At 43.1% G+C, this 24,551-nt stretch overlaps 1 protein-coding gene across 1 annotated transcript in view; it reads left to right on the forward strand.

Moving 5' to 3' along the window:
- Nucleotides 1-17,381: 17,381 nt before the first annotated feature.
- LOC119319275 (probable inactive histone-lysine N-methyltransferase SUVR2) overlaps nt 17,382-24,551 on the forward strand; it is a 9,332-nt gene continuing 2,162 nt past the window's right edge. Inside the window, exons 1-5 of the mRNA XM_037593764.1 lie at nt 17,382-17,479; nt 19,973-20,168; nt 20,265-20,643; nt 22,619-23,577; nt 24,095-24,360. Of these exons, the coding sequence (XP_037449661.1) occupies nt 19,974-20,168; nt 20,265-20,643; nt 22,619-23,577; nt 24,095-24,360 (1,799 nt within the window). The 5' untranslated portion in view covers nt 17,382-17,479; nt 19,973. The remainder of the gene's footprint in view (nt 17,480-19,972; nt 20,169-20,264; nt 20,644-22,618; nt 23,578-24,094; nt 24,361-24,551) is intronic.

Genomic DNA, 24,551 nt, shown 5'->3' on the forward strand with positions numbered 1-24,551 from the left:
CAATGCTACCGACAAACAAAGCAAGATAAGATGCATAAAAGATAAACATCACATGCAATCAATATCAGTGATATGATATGGCCATCATCATCTTGTGCTTGTGATCTCCATCTCCGAAGCACCGTCATGATCACCATCATCACCGGCGCGACACCTTGATCTCCATCGTAGCATCATTGTCGTCTCACCAACTTATGCTTCTACATCGCTACCGCTTAGTGATAAAGTAAAGCATTACAGGGCGATTGCATTACATACAATAAAGCGACAACCATATGGCTCTTGCCAGTTGCCTATAACTCGGTTACAAAACATGATCATATCATACAATAAAATATAGCATCATGTCTTGACCATATCACATCACAACATGCCCTACAAAAACAAGTTAGACGTCCTCTACTTTGTTGTTGCAAGGTTTACGTGGCTGCTATGGGCTGAGCAAGAACCGTTCTTACCTACGCATCAAGACCACAACGATAGTTCGTCAAGTTAGTATTGTTTTAACCTTCTCAAGGACCGGGCGTAGACACACTCGGTTCAACTAAAGTTGGAGAAACTGACACCTGCCAGCCACCTATGTGCAAAGCACGTCGGTAGAACCAGTCTCGCGTAAGCGTACGTGTAATGTCGGTCCGGGCCGCTTCATCCAACAATACCGCCGAACCAGAGTATGACATGCTGGTAAGTAGTATGACTTGTATCGCCCACAACTCATTTGTGTTCTACTCGTGCATATAACATCTACGCATAAAACTAGGCTCGGTTGCCACTGTTGGGGAACGTGGTAATTTCAAAATTTTCCTACGCACACGCAAGGATCATGGTGATGCATAGCAACGAGAGGGGAGAGTGTTGTCTACGTACCCTTGTAGACCGTAAGCGGAAGCGTTTATCAACGTGGTTGATGTAGTCGTACACCTTCACGATCCGTCCCGATCAAGTACCGAACGTACGACACCTCCGCGTTCAGCACACGCTCAGCTCGATGACGTCCTCGCCTTCTCGATCCAGCAAGAGGGGCGAAGTAGTAGATGAGTTCCGGCAGCACGACGGCGTGGTGACGGTGTTGGTGAAGAAAAATCTCCGCAGGGCTTCGCCTAAGCACTACGAAAACTATGACGGAGGATAAACTAGAGGGGACGGGGTTTCCAGCACACGGCTTGGTGTTTCTTGATGTGTCTTGGGTGCTAGCCATACCCCTCTATTTATATGCTGAGCCCTGGGGTCGAAACTTGGAGTAAAAGCCTCCACAAAGTCGGTTTCACCCGAAAGGCAAGAGTCCTTCTCAGACTCCAGGGCCAGACGCCAGGGTTCTCGGCGTCTGGACCCAGACGCCAGGGACCCTGGCGTCTGGCCCCTGGACTCTGCAAAACTTCCTTTTGCGCTTTCCAAAAACCTTGTGCGCTTTCCCCTTTGGCCCAAATGAAGTGTTCTCATCCCAAACATTTCGGGAAACATCCGGAACCCCTTCCGGTGAATTCCGGAACCCTTCCGGAGACCAACACTATTATCCCATATATCAAACTTTATCTCGGGACCATTCCGGAGTTCCTCGTCATGTCCGTGATCTTATCCGGAACTCCGAACAACATTCGGTTACCAACATACATAACTCATAAATACTATATCATCAACGAACGTTAAGCATGCGGACCCTACGGGTTCGAGAACTATGTAGACATGGCCGAGACACTTCTCTGGTCAATAACCAATAGCGGAACATGGATGCCCATATTGGCTCCTCCATATTCTACGAAGATCTTTATCGGTCGAACCGCATAACAACATAAGTTGTTCCCTTTGTCATTGGTATGTTACTTGCCCGAGATTCGATCGTCGGTATCTCAATACCTAGTTCAATCTCGTTACTGGAAAGTCTCTTTACTCGTTCCGTAATACATCATCCCGCAACTAACTCATTAGTTACAATGCTTGCAAGGCTTATAGTGATGTGCATTACCGAGTGGGCCCAGAGATACCTCTCCGACAATCGGAGTGACAAATCCTAATCTCGAAATACGCCAACTCAACAAGTACCTTCGGAGACACCTGTAGAGCACCTTTATAATCACCCAGTTATGTTGTGACGTTTGGTAGAAGACAAAGTGTTCCTCCGGTAAACGGGAGTTGCATAATCTCATAGTCATAGGAACATGTATATGTCATGAAGAAAGCAATAGCAACAAACTAAACGATCAAGTGCTAAGCTAACGGAATGGGTCAAGTCAATCACATCATTCTCCTAATGATGTGACCCCGTTAATCAAATGACAACTCATGTCTATGGTTAGGAAACATAACCATCTTTGATCAACGAGCTAGTCAAGTAGAGGCATACTAGTGACACTATGTTTGTCTATGTATTCACACATGTATCATGTTTCCGGTTAATACAATTCTAGCATGAATAATAAACATTTACCATGAAATAAGGAAATAAATGATAACTTTATTATTGCCTCTAGGGCTTATTTTCTTTAGCAATATCATCGCATATCCTATACCATGTAAATGATTTTCCCTTCAAAGATAAAGGGAAAACCTTCTTTTTAACTTCATCTCCGGGTAAACCTGTGTAACACCCCGAGACCGTTGCGCCAGGTGTCTTCCAGTTATTCGTTGTCTTTGCCATGTCATTTGCTTGCGTGTTGCATCTTGCCATGTCATCATCCGCATTGCATCAAGTGGCTGGAAAATGTACTCGGAATGGGTTGAAAGTTGGCATGCGATGTTGTTATGTTGTCAGTAGGCCACCTGCCAAATTTCATCGCATTGGAGTCTGTTTGACGCCCCAACGGTTAACTATAGCGGCAGTATAGCTGGTCTTTAAGTTGGACGTTTTCGGTCTCTGGAAACGGTTGCCGGGCTGCCTTCTTTCATCTCCTCTCACCCACTAGTCCACTTGCACAACCCATCACAGCCCACCTACTCCATCCCCGCGTCCGGAACCATCCGATCGAGATCGGAGGGCTCCGAAACGGCCTCAAACCCCCTCCTCTAGCCCTCCTTTTCCTATTTAAACACCACCTACTCCATTTTTGGACTAATCCTAGTCTAAAAAAACCCTACCCCTAGCCTCCCCTAACCCTCAGCCGCCGCCACCTCCCACCTCTGCTTCGTTTTCCGCGCCGGCCAAGTCCTCCGCCGCCACTTGTCGCACCTCCATTAGCTCCGCCGCCACCTGACCGCGCCCTCCTCCAACCCGGGCGTGCCACGCGTCCCGGCCAACCTCCCTCCACCGCCAGGACCCGTTTCGGGCCCTGGGAAGCCCATCGGGGCCCAAGCGCTTCGCCGCCGTCGCCCGAACGATCCGCCTCCCTGCTGCTCCCTGAAGATCTCCCACAACCACCGCGTCGCCCTCGCTGGCCTCCTCCCGCCGGAGTCTCCACCGGCGACCACGTCCGCTCAGGCCAGCCCCGTCGCGCCCTCTCCCTTCTTCCCCATGCCCGAACTCACCCCGCCGTCGTCCTCTCCCGCAGGTGCTCCGCCCCGCCGCCGCCAAACTCCGCCTCTCTGTCGGGCTGCTCCGGCCAGATCTGGGCCAAGCGCCCCGGATCCGGCGAGCCACCGCCCGGATCCGTCGTCCTCCGCCGCCTTGCATCCGTTCCCGACCTCGTCTCTGGCCGTCCCGTGCCCCTGGACCTTGCCAGAGCTGCGCTAGGCCGCGGTCGTCATCCTGCTGAGCATGAACCGCTCGATCCACTGCTCCGTTGACCGCGGCCACCTCCCCATGGGCCGATTCCCAGTGTAGGGCCCGGCCTGTGCCAAGCCGGCCTGCTGCAGCCGCTCCGTCTGCACCAGGCCAGATCTGCCAACCGGGCCAAGGCCCGCTGTGAGCAGCTCCCCCAGCCCCTCCTCTCTGTTGGCCCATCTTGCTCCAGTTTCGGCCCACTATGTGTTTTTCCCTGGACCTGTGGATTTTGCTATTATCCAGTGTTTGGCAGGTTTACAGAAAACCCCTTGCACAACATGCATATAATAACTCACAAATGGTGCATCATTTTAAAATAAGTTATATATGTAAAATGCTTAGAATTTTGTGTAGATTAAGAATTTGCCACTTTCATGCATGTTTAAAATGTTTAAACTTGTTGTTTGTTTAATTTTGCTTAATTGCCATGTTAAAATGATTTATTTCATAACTAAATAACCGTAGCTCCAAACCTAACAAACTTTATATGTAAATGGGGTAGAAAAATGCCTAGTTTAACATGGTGCACTTTTCTTGCATGTTTAATAACTATAAAATATGCTTTAGGGCAGAACAGTACCTAATCCAAAAATATGCACGTGAGGAGTTTTCGGACTTGTTTGTTGTTCCGGCCTCATTTAAACTTGCCTAAATAGGTAGTTTTCATTTGCTTCACCTCTTGCCATGTTAATCAACATTTAATATTGTTGGGTACATAAACGAGATCGAACTAAATAACTTGAATGTGGTGTTCTGTTAATATGCAACTCGTTGCATATTGAGCTCCATCTTAACTTGTAGTATTATTTCTGCACTTTGCCATGTCATGCCTCATTAAGCCGGACATGCATCATACTTGATTGTGCATCATGCCATGCTTATGTGATGGTTGTTTACTATGTTGTTTGCTTCTTTCCGGTGTTGCTTCTTTGGGTTAGTTCCGATAACGTCGCGTTTGTGAGGATCCATTCGACTACGTCCATTTGTCTTCTTCATGGACTCCTTCTTCTTCCTTGCGGGATCTCAGGCAAGATGACCATACCCTCGAAATCACTTCTATCTTTTCTTGCTAGTTGCTCGCTCTATTGCTATGCTGCGATACCTACCACTTGCTATAGCATGCCTCCCATATTGCGATTTCAAGCCTCTAACCCACTTTTCCTAGCAAACCATTGTTTGGCTATGTTACCGCTTTGCTCAGCCCCTCTTATAGAGTTGCTAGTTGCAGGTGAAGATGAAGTTTGGTCCATGTTGGAACATGGATTTTTTGGGATATCACAATGTCTCCTATTTTAATTAATGCATCTATATACTTGGTAAAGGGTGGAAGGCTCGGCCTTATGCCTGGTGTTTTGTTCCACTCTTGCCGCCCTAGTTTCCGTCATACCGGTGTTATGTTCCTTGATTTTGCGTTCCTTACACGGTTGGGTGTTATGGGGATCCCTTGACAGTTCGCTTTGAATAAAACTCCTCTAGCAAGGCCCAACCTTGGTCTTACCATTCGCCCCACCACCACCTACTTTTCCCTTGGGAGTCGCGCTCCCGAGGGTCATCTTTATTTTAGCCCCCCCCCCGGGCCAGTGCTTGTCTAAGTGTTGGTCCGAACCGAGTAGACCGCGGGGCCACCTCGGGGAAACTTGATGTTTGGTTTTACTCGTAGGATGTCTCATCCGGTGTTGCCCTGAGAACGAGATATGTGCAGCTCCTATCGGGATGTCGGTGCATCAGGCGGTCTTGCTGGTCTTGTTTTACCATTGTCGAAATGTCTTGTAACCGGGATTCCGAGTCTGATCGGGTCTTCCTGGGAGAAGGAATATCCTTCATTGACCGTGAGAGCTTGTGATGGGCTAAGTTGGGACACCCCTGCAGGGTTTTGAACTTTCGAAAGCCATGCCCGCGGTTATGGGCAGATGGAAATTTGTTAATGTCCGGTTGTAGAAAACTTGACACTTAACTTAATTAAAATGCATCAACCACGTGTGTAGCCGTGATGGTCTCTTCTCGGCGGGGTCCGGGAGGTGAACACGGCTTTGGAGTTATGTTTGACCGTAAGTAGTTTCAGGATCACTTCTTGATCACTTCTAGTTTACGATCGTGCTTTGCTTCTCTTCTCGCTCTCTTTTGCGTAAGTTAGCCACCATATATGCTTAGTGCTTGCTGCAGCTCCACCTCACTACCTTTTCCTACCCATAAGCTTAAATAGTCTTGATCTCACGGGTGTGAGATTGCTGAGTCCCCGTGACTCACAGATACTTCCAAAACAGTTGCAGGTGCCGATGATGCCCGTGCAGATGACGCAACCAAGCTCAAGGAGGAGCTCGATGAAGATCGTGTTCGTTGTGTTGTTTCGTTTCCAATTGATTAGTAGTGGAGCCCAGTTGCGGCGATCGGGGATCTAGCAATAGGGGTGGTCTTGCTTTATTTGGTTCCATAGTCGGACCTTGATTGTATTCTGGATGATGTAATGCTATATTTATGTATTGTGTGAAGTGGCGATTGTAAGCCAGCTCTTTATCCCATTCTTGTTCAGTACTTGGGATGTGTAAAGATTACCCCTCTTGTGACATGCCTACTATGCGGTTATGCCTCTAAGTCATGCTCCGACACGTGGGAGATATAGCCGCATCGTGGGTGTTACAACCTACAAGCTTAAACAATCCAGAAATTTCATCCACATGTATCAAATGCATATCAGGATGTTTCGTTCCATCTCCTGCATAAGGATTAGCTAGCAGTTGTTCTATCATACCCGAAGGAATTTCATAACCAATATTTTCAATAGGTACAGTAGGTTGAGTGGAAACTCTTTGTGTTTCCGGTCGAGGTGAATATACCCTCAACAAACCCCTCAAAGGATTGTTTTCCATAGTAGCAAGTAAGAATAAATTTCAGCACGTAGTGTAAGTTTTTCCTTACCAATTTCCACTTACCAAGAGTGATTCACTCCCCGACAACAGCGCCGCAAAAGAGTCTTGATGACCCACAAGTATAGGGGTTCAATCGTAGTCCTTTCGATAAGTAAGAGTGTCGAACCAAATGAGGAGCAGAAGGAAATGACAAGCAGTTTTCAGCAAGGTAATTTCTGCAAGCACAGAAATTGTTGGTAACAAGTAGTTTGATAGTAAGATAATTTGTAACAAGCAAGTAACGATAACGGTAAATAAAGTGCAACACGATAGCCCAATCCTTTTTTGTAGCAAAGGACATGCAAAAACGATCTCTTATAATAAGCAAAGCATTCTTGAGGACGCACGAGAATTTCATCTAGTCACTTTCATCATGTTGGTTTGATTCCCATTCGCTACTTTGATAATTTGATATGTGGGTAGATCGGTGCTTGGGTGTTGCTCTTACCTGAACAAGCCTCCCACTTATGCTTAACCCCCTCGCAAGCATATGCAACTACGAAAGAAGAATTAAGATAACAATCTAACCATAGCATTAAACATATGGATCCAAATCACCCCCTTATGGAATAGCTCATAAACTAGGGTTTATGCTTCTTTCACACTAGCAACCCATCATCTAATAACTACTCCACAATGCATTCCCTTAGGCCCAAAGATGGTGAAGTGTCATGTAGTCGACGTTCTCATAAAACCACTAAGGGGATCACAACATATATATCATCAAAATATCAAACGAATATCAAATTCACATGATTACTTGCAACATGACTTATCCTGTGGTCTCAAGAACAAAGGCAACTACTCACGAATAATATCCATGCTCAAGATCATAGGGATGTTAAATAGCATAATGGATCTGAACATATAATCTTCCACCGAATAAACCGGCTAGCACCAACTACAAGATGTAATCAACACTACTAGTCACCCACAGGTATCAATCTGAGGTTTTCATACAAAGATTGAACACAAGAGATGAACTAGGGTTTGAGATGAGATTGTGTTGTTGAATATGTTGATGAAGATTGGCCTCCCAAGGATGAGAGGGTTGTTGGTGATGACAATGGCTTTGATTTGCTCCTCTGGGAAGGAAGTTCCCCCTGCGGAATTGCTCCGTTAGAGGGCAAAACTACTCCTGCCCAAGTTCCACCTCGAGACGACAGTGCTCCATCCAGAAAGTCATCCCCCTTATTTTTTCTAGGTCAAAAGACCTTATGTACCAGAAGATGGGCACCGGAGGTGGGCCTGGGCCTCCACTACCCACCAGGGCGCGCCTGGAGGGGGTGGCGCGCCCTGGTGCCTTGTGGGCGCCTAGGTGCCCACCTCTTGTGGTTTGTTTCTCCAATATTTATCATATATTCCAAATCAATTCCCCATAAAATTTCAGCTCATTTGGAGATGTGCAAAATAGGTGTCTCTGACATAGCTTTTTCAGGTCCAGAATTCCAGCTGTCGGCATTCTCCCTCTTTGTGTAAACCTTGCATATTATGAGAGAAAAGGCATTAGAATTACTCCACAAAGTGTTATAATGCATAAAAATACTATAAATAATAGTAGGAAAACATGATGCAAAATGGACGTATTAATAACATGCCCATCAATATTATCAACCAAGAGATCTTTAACCATAGAAACATTAGGTTCAATTTTAATTTGTTTAGAGGGTGTAGGTGTTCTTATATAACTTTTGTTGACCACAGTTGAAACATTAGCATGTTCTTTTATCCTTACATGAAAAGGGGGTTTCTCAATATAAGCAGTGGGAATAACTGGATTAACACTATAGGTAATAATTTCTTCTTCAGCTTTATTGGGTTCTTCTCCTTGGGGAGATCAACATGAGTAGCAAATGATTCATAGAAAGAAGCTACTATCTCAGAGTCAAGTCCATACTTAGTGCTAAATTTATGAAAAGCTTCGGTATCCATAAAAGATTTAACACAATCAAACTCAAGCTTTATACCTGACTCTTTACCTTTGTCGAGTTCCCAATCTTCAGAATTGCATTTAGTTCTTTCCAAAAGATACCATCTAAATTCAATAGTTTTCTTCATAAAAGAACCAGTACAAGAAGTATCAAGCATGGATTGATCATCACGAGAAAGTCAAGCATAAAAATTCTGAATAATAATTCTGTTGAGAGCTCATGATTGGGGCATGAATACATCATTGACTTAAGCCTCCCCAAAGCTTGAGCGATACTTTATCCTTCATGAGGACAAATTATATATATATATATATATATATATATATATATATATATATATATATATATATATATATATATATAATTCCGATTACGATGAACCAGATGCATAGGATAAAACTTCTGATGAAATTCCAATTTCAATTGGTTCTAGTCCCATCTTCCAATATCATCACATAGCCTATACCATGTCAATGCTCCCCCAAAGATAAAGGGAAAACCTTTCTCTTGACTGCATCTTCGGATAAACTTGCAAGCTTAAACAATCCACAAATCTCATCCACATATATTAGGTGCATATCAGGATGCGTCGTTCCATCTCCTACATAAGCATTAGCTAGCAGTTTCTCTATCATACCCGAAGGAATATCATAATAAATATTTTCAGTAGGTGCAGTAGGTTGAGGAGCAACTCTTATTGCTTCTAGACAGGGTGAAGATACCCCGAACAAGCCCCTCAAATGATTACTTTTCATAGTGACAATTGACAATAAATTTCAGCACATAATATAAATATTTCCTTACCAAATTCCACTCACCAAAGGTGCTTCACTCCCATGCAACGACGCTAGAAAAAAAGTCTTGATGACCCACAAGTATAGGGGATCAATCGTAGCCCTTTCTATAAGTAAGAGTGTCGAACCAAATGAGGAGCAGAAGGAAATGGCAAGCGGTTTTCAACAAGGTATTCTCCGCAAGCATTGAAATTACCGGTAACAAATAGTTTGGTAGCAAGGTAATTCGTAACGGGTAACAAGTAACAAGTATAAAAAAGGTGCAGCAAGGTGGGCCAATCCTTTTTATAGCAAAGGACAAGCCTGGACAAACTCTTATATAAAGCAAAATGCTCCATAGGACACATGGGAATTATCATCAAGTTAGTTTTTATCATGCTCATATGATTCACGTTTGCTACTTTCATAATTTGATATGTGGGTGGACCGACGCTTGGGTGCTATCCTTACTTGGACAAGCCTCCCACTTATGATTAACCCCTCTCGCAAGCATCCGCAACTACGAAAGAATAATTAAGATAAATCCAACCATATCCTTAAACATGTGGATCCAAATCAGCCCCTCACGAAGCAACGCATAAACTAGGGTTTAAGCTTCTGTCACTCAAGCAACCCATCATCTACTTGCTACTTCCCAATGCCTTCCCCTAGGCCCAAATCATGGTGAAGTGTCATGTACTCGACATTCACATAACACCACTAGAGGAACGACAACATACATCTCATCAAAATATCGAACGAATACCTAATTCACATGATTACTTATAACAAGACTTCTCCCATGTCCTCAGGAACAAAAATAACTACTCACAAAGCATGTTTATTTTCATGATCAGAGGGGTATTGAATATCATTAAGGATCTGAACATATGATGTTCCACCAAATAAACCAACTAGCATCAACTCCAAGCAGTAATCAACACTAGTAGCAACCCACAGGTACAAATCTGAGGTTTTGAGACAAAGATTGAATACAAGAGATGAACTAGGGTTTGAGATGAGATGGTGCTCGTGAAGATGTTGATGAAGATTGGTCCTCCCATGATGAGAGGATCGTTGGTGATGACGATGGCTTCGATTTCCCCCTTCCGGAGGGAAATTTCCCCGGCGAAATCACTCAGCCAGAGTCCTACATTGCTTCTGCCCAGGTTCCGCCTCGAGACGGTGGCGCTTCGTCCCATAAACCTTCTTCTTATTTTTTTCTAGGTCAAAACACTTCATATAGCAGAAGATGGGCACCGGAGGCTGGCCAGGTGGCCCACAAGCTCAGGGGGAGCGCCTTGGTGGGTAGGGCGCGCCCCCAGTCTTGTGGCCACCTGGTGGGTCCCGTCCTAGTATTCCCTCGCCCAATATTTTTTATATATTCCAAAATAATTCTTTGTGAAGTTTCAGGATATTTGGAGTTGTGCAAAATAGGGATCTCAGATTTGCTCCTTTCCGGCCAGAATTCTAGCTGCCGACATTCTCCCCCTTCATGTGAATCTTGCAAAATAAGAGAGAAAAGGCATGAGAATAAATATCAACATAAAAACATAATGCAAAATGGACGTATCAAGTAGCAACAATACAATACGTGCCTTGTTACCCATTCTGTCACGAGGTGAGGACACCGCAAGATTGAACCTACTACAAAGAACCTCTCTCACAGAAGATAAATCAATCTAATTGGCCAAACCAAGCGGACAGATCAGAGAGAAATGCAAATATTTAACATTGTGTTGAAGATCAAAGAGAGATAAGAATCCATCTAGCTAATCACTATGGACATGTAGGTCTCTGGTAAACTACTCACACATCATCGAAGGTGATCAAGGTTGATGTAGAAGCCCTCCGTGATCGATTCCCCCTCCAACATACTACCGACAGAGGCCTCCAGATGGGATCGTGGAAGAACAAAGGCTTGCGTTGGCAGAATAATTGTCTCGAGTCTCGCTCTAGTGTTTTTGGAATTTATGGAAATTTATAAAAGTGGAATTAGGGAAAATGGAGTTACGAGGGGCCCACAAGATCATATGGTGCGCCCCCTGGGGGCGCACAGGTTGAGCTCGTGGCCCTCTCGTAATGCTTCTGACCCCCTTCCGAATCTTCTAGGGTCCCGTCTAGTGCAGAAAAAATCATCATAAAGTTTCATCGTGCTTGGACTTCGTTTGATATTGATTTTCTGTGAAACAAAATAATAGGCAAAACAGGAAATGGCACCGGGCACTAAGTTAATAGGTTAGTTCCCAAAAATTATATAAAATTGCACATAAAGTATACCAAATTGATAATATAATAGTATTAAACAATCTAAATTATAGATACTTTAGAGACGTATCAATTTCCACCTGTCTTTTTTTTCGTTTCACTTCCCACCACCCCTTCCCACTGGATTTTCTCCCTCCCATTAAAAAACCAAATTCCATTAAAGGGTGAGATATTGTTTCGTGCTTGCTTTGGCAGGTGCTGCTTTAATTCAATCACATAAATGATGGTAATTAAGAATTCATAAATCACACCATATTTGTGAGATCACCTTCCTAAAAGATATACATAAGATTTTTCTTGATAACCTTGCAAAACAAAATCAGATATTCCGCAATAACAATCACTAACCCCGTGCACTGTCTCTACTCTTAAAAGGGGAGGTGGTAGCCTCGCCTCCATTGTTTATTTTCGTCCGATCTTTTTTCATCTCACCTCCCACCACCCCTTCTCTACTCCTGAAGGGGGAGTTTCTAGCCTCGCCTCCACGGTTTACTTTCATCTGTCTTTTTTTTGGTCTGTTTTTTTTTCATCGCACCTCCCACAACCCCTTCCCACTAGATTTTCTCCCTCTCATTAAAAAAAACAAATCCCATTAAAGGGTGAGATCTTGTTTCATGCTAGCTTTGGCAGGTGCTGCTTTAATTCAATCACGTAAATGATAAGTAATTAAGAATTCAGAAATCACACCATATATGTGAGATCACCTTTCTAAAAGACAAACATACGATTTTTCTTGATAACCTTCCAAAACAAAATCATATATTCCTCAATAACAAATCACTAATCCCGCGCACTATGCCATTTATTATTATCATTATCTCTATTTATTATTGTCATTATCTCTATTTATTATTATCATTATATCTACTATTAATTGACAATCACAACTTTCCTAATACAAAAATATAACATATCTTTTTGTTATCAGTGTATGTATCCTTGCGCCCTTGTGGAGGGACGCTGTGCGCGACACCATGTAGGACGTTGTGGCCGGGCCTGACGTCGGCGTGATGCTTGAGAATGCCAGGGCATGGATAACGCGTCGAGGACGGACGTGGTGGAAGTCTGGTCGTCGGACCTCATGTACACGCATTTGTGGACGCGGTCATATTATATTTCTTGTCAGTCATAGAGAAAGCGAGACAAGCTACATTCTGAAATCAAGTGTGTCCATTCAAATAGAAAGTAGGAATGAGAACTAAAGTTGGTGAGGTTTGACAACCAACCATACTTAAATAAAAAAGGAAAATGGCCGCTTGCCAAGTGTAGCTTCTATACCCAAAGAAATGTAAATCGAAGAGAAGAATGAGATAAGGCGTCGCTGATGAACGCACTAATGTTGACGTGGTGCTGGTTGGCACCGATGAAGCGGGTTGAAGAAGAGGCTAGGAGTAGAAGATGTAGGGAAGGACGGGGAAGTGAAGAACAACAATTATCCCTTCTAGCAATGAATGGTACGTGGGGTGGAGTTGGAGCTTGTTGGTGACTACGTTCAGGTTGCCACTCACCTACCACGTTAATGTGCATTTGGAAAGTTCAATGGACCTTTGAGAATGATCTCTATAGTTATTTGTTGTTGTGTGTCAAAGTATGTGTTAGTTTCACCTAGTCTATTATATTGTAAACATGAAAAATTCCACCCCTATTGAAACGCATGGCGAAGATGAGATGAGCATCATCTGGTTTTAAATGAGGAGGCTCCAGCGAGAAATGTCCCGCTACGGCGAAAAACCGAGTGGAAAGAGGACGATCCGATAGAAAAAGAGAAGGGTGCATCGTAGGTGGGGTTTTTGTGTTGAGCCCACATGCGATGGATAGTCCGTAGCAACGCACGGACGTTCTGTTAATACTAGTAAATGTGTACGCGCAATGCATGTTAATATTAGGAAAAATAATAATTGCATGTTCATATTAGATGGATATCAATTACGCATTAATTACTAGGACAATGTAGATGATGATATTTGACATGATTTTAATTGCATGCTAAACATGTTGAGTATTCTTCATTGAAGCAATATAGGTTGCTGGATCGATATTGTTTGATGGCCGAGATTTATTGGATCTGCCCATTTGTTTTTTTTAATATTGATACAGATATAGATAGATACTTATACAAAAACATTGAATCTAATAAGGGCTTCTTTTGATTGGCATGTTTTTTGAAACAAAAAGAATAGAGAAATCATCGTATTATATATCGTGTCCAATTGAACTCCATAGGGCCATCAGGGCTCCCTTGATTCAAAAAGAAAAAAACCTTGTAGAATCTTTAGAGGACAAGAATCCTAAGGAGTTATGGAAGGTGTATTTTATCGGTAGGATTGGTATCCTTAGTTATATCCCAGGGATTCCTGTCTACTCTACTTCGAAGATATATTTTCATCCCAATAATGCTAAACATACAAAGAGTTACATCTCAATAATGTAACACGTTTGTACGTGTAGCATTACTCTTTTCATCCACCCAAATCTTTTCTTACAATCTATTTTATTTTTCCTGCAATGCCATGTGGTATATTTTATACAAATTCATATATAGTTTTATGATCCTACAAGATTGAAGAAGACATGATACTTTCAAATTATATCATATTTATATGTTTTACAAAACTTTCTATTTGATTCAAATACATATATGCATTTTCCTATTTATATGTTTTGCAAAACTTTCAAATCAAAGAGGTCCTAAACCACAAGAGCACAACCAACACACGTGAAACAAAATAATTATATCCTCCAAGGTCTAGCATAATTTCCCTTGAACCAAAGAACCCATAATAGTAAACCATCTAGAAAATTAATCCAATGGCTGAGCAAGACGAAGGCATAGTTTCGGCAACTGAAGTTTTTTTTTTTTGACATCATTTTCGACACCTGAAGTTCCTCGTGACTATTTGTTTCATTAAAGTTTGAGTAATGTTTCGTCCAAGCTCTTGTAATAAAGCAACTTCCATGGGTGTCGTGCAGTCCACGCGTGGTTGACATAGACGTTGTAACCTACTCTTGTCGTCGTGTCTTAATGGAACATCGGTGTAATACTCTTTTAATGTGACAATTACTACTATTCAAATTTGGACGCCACGCCAACTTTGTATCATGTGCCGTGACCTCAGTATTTTCACATGCTTTTGTTGACATCATGAAAACCATCACAACCACGCATCCGTACAACAACTGACAAATCTGACGGTACAAAATGCGTCATGCTGGAGAAGCATATGCGGACAGTAGGTTCTGGAAGTTTTTTCTTACTTTTCAAAAGAAAAATACATATATATGTTTGTTTTTGTTGAACCTGCATTGCATATATACACGGTTGCCATGGATATTTCGGTTTGTCAAACTGCCACCTGGATGTATTATGATGGAAATAGGCTGGCCGATCCTCATCATCACATGCGTGGGCTCTGCAAAATCACGTTCCAATAGAGTAAGGGGCGATCAGCAAAAGTGGCAATGGGGCGAGGGAGCCAGCGGAGACGCCTGCGATGCGAAATTACTACTCCACCATAGCATTTCTTTTGATTTGACAGCAACGCACTCCTCCTGGTCCCGCCGTATCAAATCGCACGCAGCGGGTGGGGCAGTCCGCTCGCTTTCTTCCCCGTTCTCGTCGCCTGGACTTCCCACGCCGGGGTTCGGCTCACCTGCAGGGTCCCCTGCAGGAATTACTATGCAGGGCCAGTAAAACAGCGCCACGTGCATTCTTGTGGGCCAGCAGATCTGGTTAATTAAATTGTATTTCTAGCGTAGACGAGTGCTCGCCGGCCGGCGGCGCCGCTTGGTCATCTGCCACTAGTTGATCACAATCGAAAAGCAGCCGAGTAAGATGATGTGCCGCTGTGCGGTTGATTGACGCCCGCAGTTCCTCTTTTTTTTCCGCCACTACGAAGCGCCCGTTGCCGCCGACGTCTGATGTCCTAGTATGCTGCCACCGTTATCTCCTGCCCCATGCCGTCGGCGCTCCAGTCTCCCAGTCTGCTTCACTGTCGCAGGAATTGAGCCGAAGCACTCTAAATTGAGAGATTGGAAGTCGTCCTTTTTCAAGTCCGGTGGAGCGCCGCCGTGTTGATTTCGGCAAGATGCAGTTGTCTTCTTCATAAGTGACATCATGAAGTCCTTCTGTAGCAATACACCTAGCCAACTCTTGATCAAGACAACTACTAGTAAGCCAAGGAGCAAAAGATCTGCAATAGCATCGTCATGCTCCTGTGCGCTTAATTATTTCTCGGTTGCCGCCGCCCGCCGGTCGCCGGCATCCAAACCATCATCCAGTGGTCGTAGACGGCCCTGTGGCGTAGCAGGAGCTAGCTTGCAACCAGTCTCATGCCCATGTTTCTTTCTCTATCAGATAACTGAGGGAGGGGAGAAATAAATCTCGTTCTTTGTCGTAGGCGAGGTGAGGAAGAAGAACGAAGCCTCTCAAAGAATAATTTTTGAGCCTGTAAAAATATAAATATAATTAACTGGAGCAGGCCCACAAGGATGCACGTGGCGCTGTTTTACTGGCCCTGCATAGTAATTCCTGCAGGGGACCCTGCAGGAATTACTATGCAGGGCCAGTAAAACAGCGCCACGTGCATTCTTGTGGGCCAGCAGATCTGGTTAATTAAATTGTATTTCTAGCGTAGACGAGTGCTCGCCGGCCGGCGGCGCCGCTTGGTCATCTGCCACTAGTTGATCACAATCGAAAAGCAGCCGAGTAAGATGATGTGCCGCTGTGCGGTTGATTGACGCCCGCAGTTCCTCTTTTTTTTCCGCCACTACGAAGCGCCCGTTGCCGCCGACGTCTGATGTCCTAGTATGCTGCCACCGTTATCTCCTGCCCCATGCCGTCGGCGCTCCAGTCTCCCAGTCTGCTTCACTGTCGCAGGAATTGAGCCGAAGCACTCTAAATTGAGAGATTGGAAGTCGTCCTTTTTCAAGTCCGGTGGAGCGCCGCCGTGTTGATTTCGGCAAGATGCAGTTGTCTTCTTCATAAGTGACATCATGAAGTCCTTCTGTAGCAATACACCTAGCCAACTCTTGATCAAGACAACTACTAGTAAGCCAAGGAGCAAAAGATCTGCAATAGCATCGTCATGCTCCTGTGCACTTAATTATTTCTCGGTTGCCGCCGCCCGCCGGTCGCCGGCATCCAAACCATCATCCAGTGGTCGTAGACGGCCCTGTGGCGTAGCAGGAGCTAGCTTGCAACCAGTCTCATGCCCATGTTTCTTTCTCTATCAGATAACTGAGGGAGGGGAGAAATAAATCTCGTTCTTTGTCGTAGGCGAGGTGAGGAAGAAGAACGAAGCCTCTCAAAGAATAATTTTTGAGCCTGTAAAAATATAAATATAATTAACTGGAGCAGGCCCACAAGGATGCACGTGGCGCTGTTTTACTGGCCCTGCATAGTAATTCCTGAAGGGGACCCTGCAGGTGAGCCGAACCCGTGGGCCTCTGTTTTGCCATCTGTCCTCCGTCGCCCCCCTCTGTCCTATAAATCCACCACCACGAAACAGCCTGTTCTCTACGCGATCCATCCCATCCTGAAAACCCCGGCGCACGGCAACGCCTCTCCAAAACCCCAAACCCTAGCCCATCGGCGATCGCCGGCGGCGACCGCGCCCCCGTCCTCCGCGGAGCCCTCGGGCGCTTCGCCGTGCATCGGCTTCGTCTCCTTGGGCGGCTGGCGCAGGAGGTGGGTGCGTTTGTTGCGCAGAGCAGGGTTTTGTTGTTGGGTTTTGCCTTTTTCCTTTTTCCGGCCCATTCCTGCGGATTCTGACGTGCTCTCTTCCTTTTCCTTTTTCCGTGCGGTTAGTTCAGGGTTCGGAGGCGCTTCGCCGCTGGGTAAGCTTGCGACGGGCCGCCGCTGTCCAGATCCTCGCTGCGAATTCCTCGCGCTGGTTTTGCATTGAGGAGGTATGCGCGCGCTTGCTGCCTCCGTTGCGGTGTGGAGTGCGGGTTTTGTGATGATTTTTCTCCGTTCCTTTTCGGTCTGGAATGCGTGTTTTTCTGATGATTTTTGTTCCGTTCCGTTTCGGCGGATTGCCATGGTTTCGTTCCTTTGTTTGTCCTCAATCAAATCTGGGGAGGTGGTTCGTGTTGTGGGCCCTTGGTTATGCGGTTTGCCGTTTTGAGTTTGCAGGCTTGCGTGGCGATGAACTGATGATAATACGACTGGATGCTCTGCTTTCGACTATACATGAAGCGTTGCAATTTCCGGACGATATTTTAATGTACTGCTGTGCTTTAATGGCCATAAAAAAATCAACAAATCTAACAACATCGGCAAAACTTTTACCCCCTCCGCCCCGAATTACTTATCGCAGAAATGGATAAAAATGGATGTATCTAGAACTAAACGTCTAGATACATTCAGTTTTGCGACATGTAATTTCGGACGGAGGGAGTATATAACATAGCAAACAACTAATACTCCCTCCGATCCATATTAATTGTCGCTGATTTAGTATAATTTTGGTTCCTACATCATGGAACAAACGAGATAAATCATGTCATACGTAGTACTACCTCCGTCTCGGTGAGTAAGTCATTCGCGTAGTTCTAGGTTGATGATTTAACTATCTAAATATGTATTATATGTGACAAAAAATATATATTTAGAAACTACATTCGTGTAGAAATCTAGTGATATATTTTTCATGACATATAACACATATTTAATTCCTTAAATCAATGACCTAGAACTACGTGAATGACTTATTCACCTAGACGGAGGTAGTAGAAAACTTAAATTTGGTGCGAACAATAGGCCTGGGGTACTATTCACAACGGACTGAGATAGGGAGGAACCCTTGCTGCACGGCGCAGGTTGGCTGGGCTTATGCTGTTAACATCATGAAGGGCGATTAGAGGCCATGAGCCCGTCGTTCTGCAAGGCTTCATACCGAACGTATGCTCTATAAAATTACCAATTCACAATATGATCTGTCTTTTTTGTTCTCAATGTGTCTAAGAATTTAGAGAATTTTTGTGTGTTGGTTAGATGCCTTCTGTGTTGACTAGACCGAAGGTGCTTAACTGAAGGTGGCGTCACAGCCCCCTTTTGTAACTTCCCTTCTTTCATCCCTCCACGAGGCAGTCAAAAAAGAAAGAGAAAGGTTTAATTTCTAAAAATTTCTCATGACTATTTGAGGTTCTAACTGAGCCTTCACGACACTTGTTTACACAAAATGCCCCCAAGTTCAGGGGCATACATTTAGTGCTATTGGCCCAAAATGTGGGTTGATTTGCATCAGGTTATTCTCTTTAACATGTCAGTTGCATGCTAGGAAATAGATTTGCGTGCATGCTGCATTGGGTTTTAACAAGTCTGTATCTGGTACAGAGCAACTTTTGGTGCGGTCATTAAGTGCAGATGACCTGTAAATTTCAGACAAGTTCTGGTTGGTACACTAAATCTGTCAAGTCACAAAATTTCAAGTCTAGACCCGATGCAAATGAAATGGAAGAAAAGACATATACATTTCTGAAACTTATAAGAAACAAAAATACAATCTTACTATTCACTGTTGTATTTGTATTTCCGTATGTAAACTGAATTTGGATTTGAAATTTGGTCGCTAGTGATAGATAGAAATTTTAGTTGTTTTGGCAGGACTTCACAATTGCTGTATGTATTGCTCAGTGCTCTAGTGGGTGGCACTCTTTCATGGGTATTCCCTAGGCAATATTGGGAAAACCTTTTTTTATATTCAGGTTTCTAGTTTCCTATATATTTCTTACTTTCCTAGCACACATAGTTCTTATTGAAGTATTTTTGACGCAAAATTATTTGGAATATTATTTCGATTTTAAAGATGAGGGTAGATCAGTATTGTAAGCATACTATTAAAGCAGCAGTAAGCATCCGCCTTCTAACCAACCGTTGCTGTAGTGCTGGTCTTGAAGATTCTTGTGTTCTGTTCCTTCCACGTGGTCCACCAGGTGAGCTGGACCAACTAGCTCCAGGCCTTCTTCTCCTCTCTCGGCAGTATCACGGTGCTCCGCTCCGTCCACTCAAGGGAGGTAGTGGTTGATGATGGTGCAAGTGCCGACCGCAGGATGCAATGCCAGAGTGGCCTGCCAGACCTCAATCGTGTAGGGGCACAATGCGAGCAGTACAGCGTCCTCCAATGGCTCCAAGCAGAGCGCACAGGCAGGGTCGTGTGGCCACCCGTTCTTTGCGAGCACGTCGGTGGTGTTGCAGCGCTCTAGCATTGCACTCACTTAGTAGTTAGACAACTTTTCGTAATATACCAACAATATCCTTATCTGTATTGTATGTCTTCATTAGTTGTTGTGATAACTAGCTTAACTTTTTCTATGCATTTTATTATTTTTATCACTTAGTTTTTTGAGGATGTCACTTTATGCATGATGCAATGTGCTGATTTCTTCCGTTGCATGCAGGATGTCATCTTCAAACGTTTTTGATGAAAAATTTGAGGCTGCTGTCGCAAAGCTGGATGTTATTGGAATCGCGAGAAAAACTGTTTCACCAGTGTTGACGAAGCTACTAGAGTTGTATGATTACAACTGGGAGTACATTGAAGCTGATGACTTTCGGGTTCTAACCGATGCTATATTTGACGAGCCAGATCCCAAAGTACAGTTTAGTTTGTTCTGATTTTATAGTCAGAATGTATTGTTTTGAGGGACAACATTTCTCTTATAACTTGTTATGCTACTACTTTTGGTACAGGAATTACAGAAAAAACAAGCTAACAAAAGGAAGAATCCTGATTCGGACCACTATAACAAGAAGCTTAGGGCAAAACATCATTCTCAAAAACCTACATCCAAGATGCATGCCAATGAGAAGAGAGAGTTGGCTGAAGCTCCACCGCAGCAAGAAGCAGGCAAGCTGTCCCCTCAAACAGTTTGTGCCACTGTAAACACATTGCAGTTATCTTCTTCGCGACTGCCGATTAAAGAAAGAAATATGGAAACCAGTGTTCTGGAGGATACACCGACAGATGAAGATAGTTTAGCTTTATCAGTCCAAGGTCAAGACCTTCCTACATTCGAGACCCCACTGGCTATTATGAGCCCACCAGTTCAAGATTCCAGGCATCAGAGAGGTAATTTCTGTTTAAGCAAATATGTCTCACACTCGTATTATTTGCTGAGCGCCCACATTTTATATGAAGAAATATTGTTATAATCAGGTATTATATAATCTTGATGTTTTGAGTTTTATAGTCTTTTTAATATTTCCAAATAAAGGTTCTTTGGGGATTGCAAAATTTCCACCATGAACAGTTATCACCAGTTACTTCCATAATATAGTTTGTAGTGTGATAGAAGTTAGCGGTCATAAGTTTTATAACTCGTAGACTTAAAAGACACACTCACTGATCATGCTGACACTGGAAATTTGGTGGCTACGCAATGCATGCGTGTTTGATGGTGTGATCCTGAGGTGCCAGCACTTGATTGAGTCACTCTTTAACTAAGCTGAGCTGTGGCAGGTGGTTGCTGGAGCGAAGGCACTTTGACAGTTGCCACTCCAGGCCTCATGACCTTTCCCAGCTTAGATCTTGCCTTTGTTTCCCCTTTTAGTTTTCTCTTTGTTCTTCTTCCTTTTGTACGATTAATTAGCTAGTAATAAACACTCTTGTTTACCAGTTCTCTGTTCTTTTTTGAGGTCTATTTTTACTTGTGACATTTCAGTGCCCTCCTTAATATACAGATGACACTCAATCTTGGTGTGTGTTCAAAAAACACGGTCTCCTTTGGTTTATAGGATAGGAATATCATAGAAATAGAAAACTTGTAGGCCTCCTTTGGTTCATAGGGTAGGAAAATCGTAGGAATAGGAAAGTCACAGGAAATGAGATGACATGTATCTCAAATCCTATGAGTAGGAATAGGAAAGGAGATGCCCTTTGATTCACATCATAGGATTTTTTCCATTGAGTCTAGCCTAATGTTTATTTTCCTATGAAATGTGGAGGATAGGAATAATTCCTCAATAGGAATAGGATTTCATTCTTACAAACCAAAGGGCTCTAAGGCCTCTTTTGGTTCATAGGATAGGATTATCGTAGGAATAGGAATTTTGTAGGAAATGAGATGACATGTATCTCAAATCCTATGAGTAGGAATAGGAAACGAGATGTCATTTGGTTGACACCAAAGGAATTTTTCCATTGAGTCTAGGCTCATTTTTATTTTCCTATAAAATGTGGAGGATAGGAACCGATCCTATGTAGGAATAAGAATCCATTCCTATGAACCAAAGGGCTCTAAAGGAAAAAATCCTATAAGAAAATCCTATCCTCTAGAATTCCTATGAAATTCCTCCAAACCAAAGGAGGCCTAAAGGATTTTTTTCCTATGGAAATTCCTACAAGATTCCTCTAAACCAAAGGAGGCCGTAGAAAATGAGATGACATGTATCTCAAATCCTATGAGTGGGAATAGGAAAAGAGATGCCATTTCGTTCACATCATAGGAATTTTTGTCATTTCGTGTCTAATGTTTATTTTCCTTTGAAATGTGGAGGACAGGAACAAATCCTATGTAGGAATAGGAATGCATTCCTATGAATCAAAGGGCTCTAAAGAAAAAATCCTATAAGAATCCTATCCTATAGAATTCCTATGAAATTCCTCCAAACCAAAGGAGGCCTAAAAACATCAATGGCTGCTGGGAATACATCAAATAGGTTTCATAAATGGTAGGAACTCTTGTTAATTTCCGTGCTATTTTCTAAATGCATCACTAGTTACGGTGTGTATTGCTTACCAGTTTGTCTGATATCTTTGGCTTGTGTGTGAGCCTATACGGCATACTGACATAGGAAGTTAGCAATTGTACTGTTGTCAACTTTGAATTTATAAAATACTGCCATATCGCTTTTAATGATACCAATATGTGTACTGCAGCTGCTCCATAGATATCCTGTTTTTACTGCAAAGATTGCATCATCTTGTTGTAGCTGCGCTGTTAATATTTTTTTTCATTGCCTTGTTAATCTAGGATCTTAATCTCTAATACGGAGTAACTTCTAACCACTAGACTTTCTGTATTTTGATTTTTCAAATCCTCCAGTATACAAGGATGCACATGAAAGAAACATATCTAATACATCTGGAAGCCAAGTAATCACAAGCAGCACAGACTCTTCAACCAACTTTGAGGTAGCTTTGTCAAATTCTGGAACAGGGAAACTATCATTTACATGTAACTCGGCAGATCATCCTGATTTCCACATGCCGGACATGGAGTCTGTATGCAAGGAAATGGAGGCTAGATGTCTCAGGACATACAAGATCCTAGAACCCAATTTCTCTTTCATAAAACTTTTGCAAGACACTTGCCAGTGTATCATTGATTTGGGTCATGCATCTAGTGGACCTAGAGAAAGTGGAATGGTACAAATAGTTCCTGCCATAGACTTTTTGTCTAAACCTTCAGTGTCACGAGTGTTGCAGCCAAATGAAGTTGGTTCCTCGTGTATGCCACCTAATGACCACATTATTCATGGTGGTGTATGCTCTTCTGGTTCGTTTGCTGGAGAACAGATCAGTTCCAGTAATATGCTTGTTATTGCCAATAGACCAGCTCATGATGTCAATGACATAACAAAAGGTGAAGAACATGTGAGTATTCCCATAATTAATAAGGTTGGCAATGGGATTCTTCCGCCCCCCTTCCACTACATACCATGCAATATCATATACCAGAATGCATATGTCAATCTTTCGCTTGCTAGAATAGGAGATGAAAGCTGCTGCTCAGGCTGCTTTGGAGATTGTCTAGCAGAACAACTTCCTTGTGCATGTGCAACAGTAACTGGAGGTGAATTTGCTTATACAAGGGATGGCCTGCTTAAGGAAGGATTTCTTGATTCTTGTGTCACTGGGCTTCCTAAATTCCACTGCAAAATTTGCAATCCTTGTGAAGGACACTCTACAAAGAAATTTATCAAGGAATGCTGGAGTAAATGTGGCTGTGCCAGAAATTGTGGAAATCGTGTGGTGCAGCGAGGAATCACTCGGCAACTACAGGTAAGTCATATACTCTTGGTATGACCCTTTTTGTACCAAAGATAAAAGTTTTGATTAATCAGTGCCAATTGGCAAATATGATAGAATAACTGTATTCCCTGTGCAATTATGCAGCTACATATGCATATAATAAAAATAGAGTTTTGTCTGTTATAAACAAGCTGTGATAAGCATTAAAGCTATGATAGAATAACTGTATTTAACTATTTCGTATACGACTTCAAGTGATACATGATTAATCTGCACCTGTAAACAAGCTGTGAAAATGGCGAGCCTGTTTCTTTCTATTTTAACTTGTTTAACTATTCCTTGTATTTTAACTTCAATTATTACGGCAATGTTGATCAAACAAAGAACTCCATTTTGACCTTGTGTCCTAATATAATGGTGTATGATGGTAACTGCAGCATTTCTTTTTCTTGCGATGTGGTGCATTCTGTGTATGTTCATGTGCTCAGCACATCAAACTGAACATCATGCATGTTTTCTTATGTTCATTTGAGTATCGTCGTTTCAGGTATTCTTAACCCCTGGAAAAAAGGGATGGGGACTGCAGGCTGCTGAGGAAATTCCACGAGGCGCGTTTATTTGTGAGTATGTTGGTGAAATATTAACTAACACTGAGCTTGATGAGCGAAACACTCAAGGGACATCAAAAGGTCGCCATACATATCCAACACTGCTCAATGCTGATTGGGACACTGAAGATGTTCTTGGGGACGACCATGCTCTCTGTCTGGATGCCACCTTTTACGGGAATGTGGCAAGGTTTATAAACCATAGGTAACATTCCTTTTATAAACCATATGCTATTTTTTAAACAGAGATGCATAATGATCCTTCACAGTTCTCTATAATACATCATGTTTCTGGTTTTGTGTGATTAGACAACACAATACATGCCGTTTGGAGTTATAAGTTAAAATTTCCTCCGCAAGAAAAATGTCGTAGAAAACCACCTCCCCAGCCCCCAA

The sequence above is a fragment of the Triticum dicoccoides genome, chromosome 6A (genome assembly GCF_002162155.2).
Source record: "Triticum dicoccoides isolate Atlit2015 ecotype Zavitan chromosome 6A, WEW_v2.0, whole genome shotgun sequence".
NCBI classification, from domain to species: Eukaryota; Viridiplantae; Streptophyta; class Magnoliopsida; order Poales; family Poaceae; genus Triticum; species Triticum dicoccoides.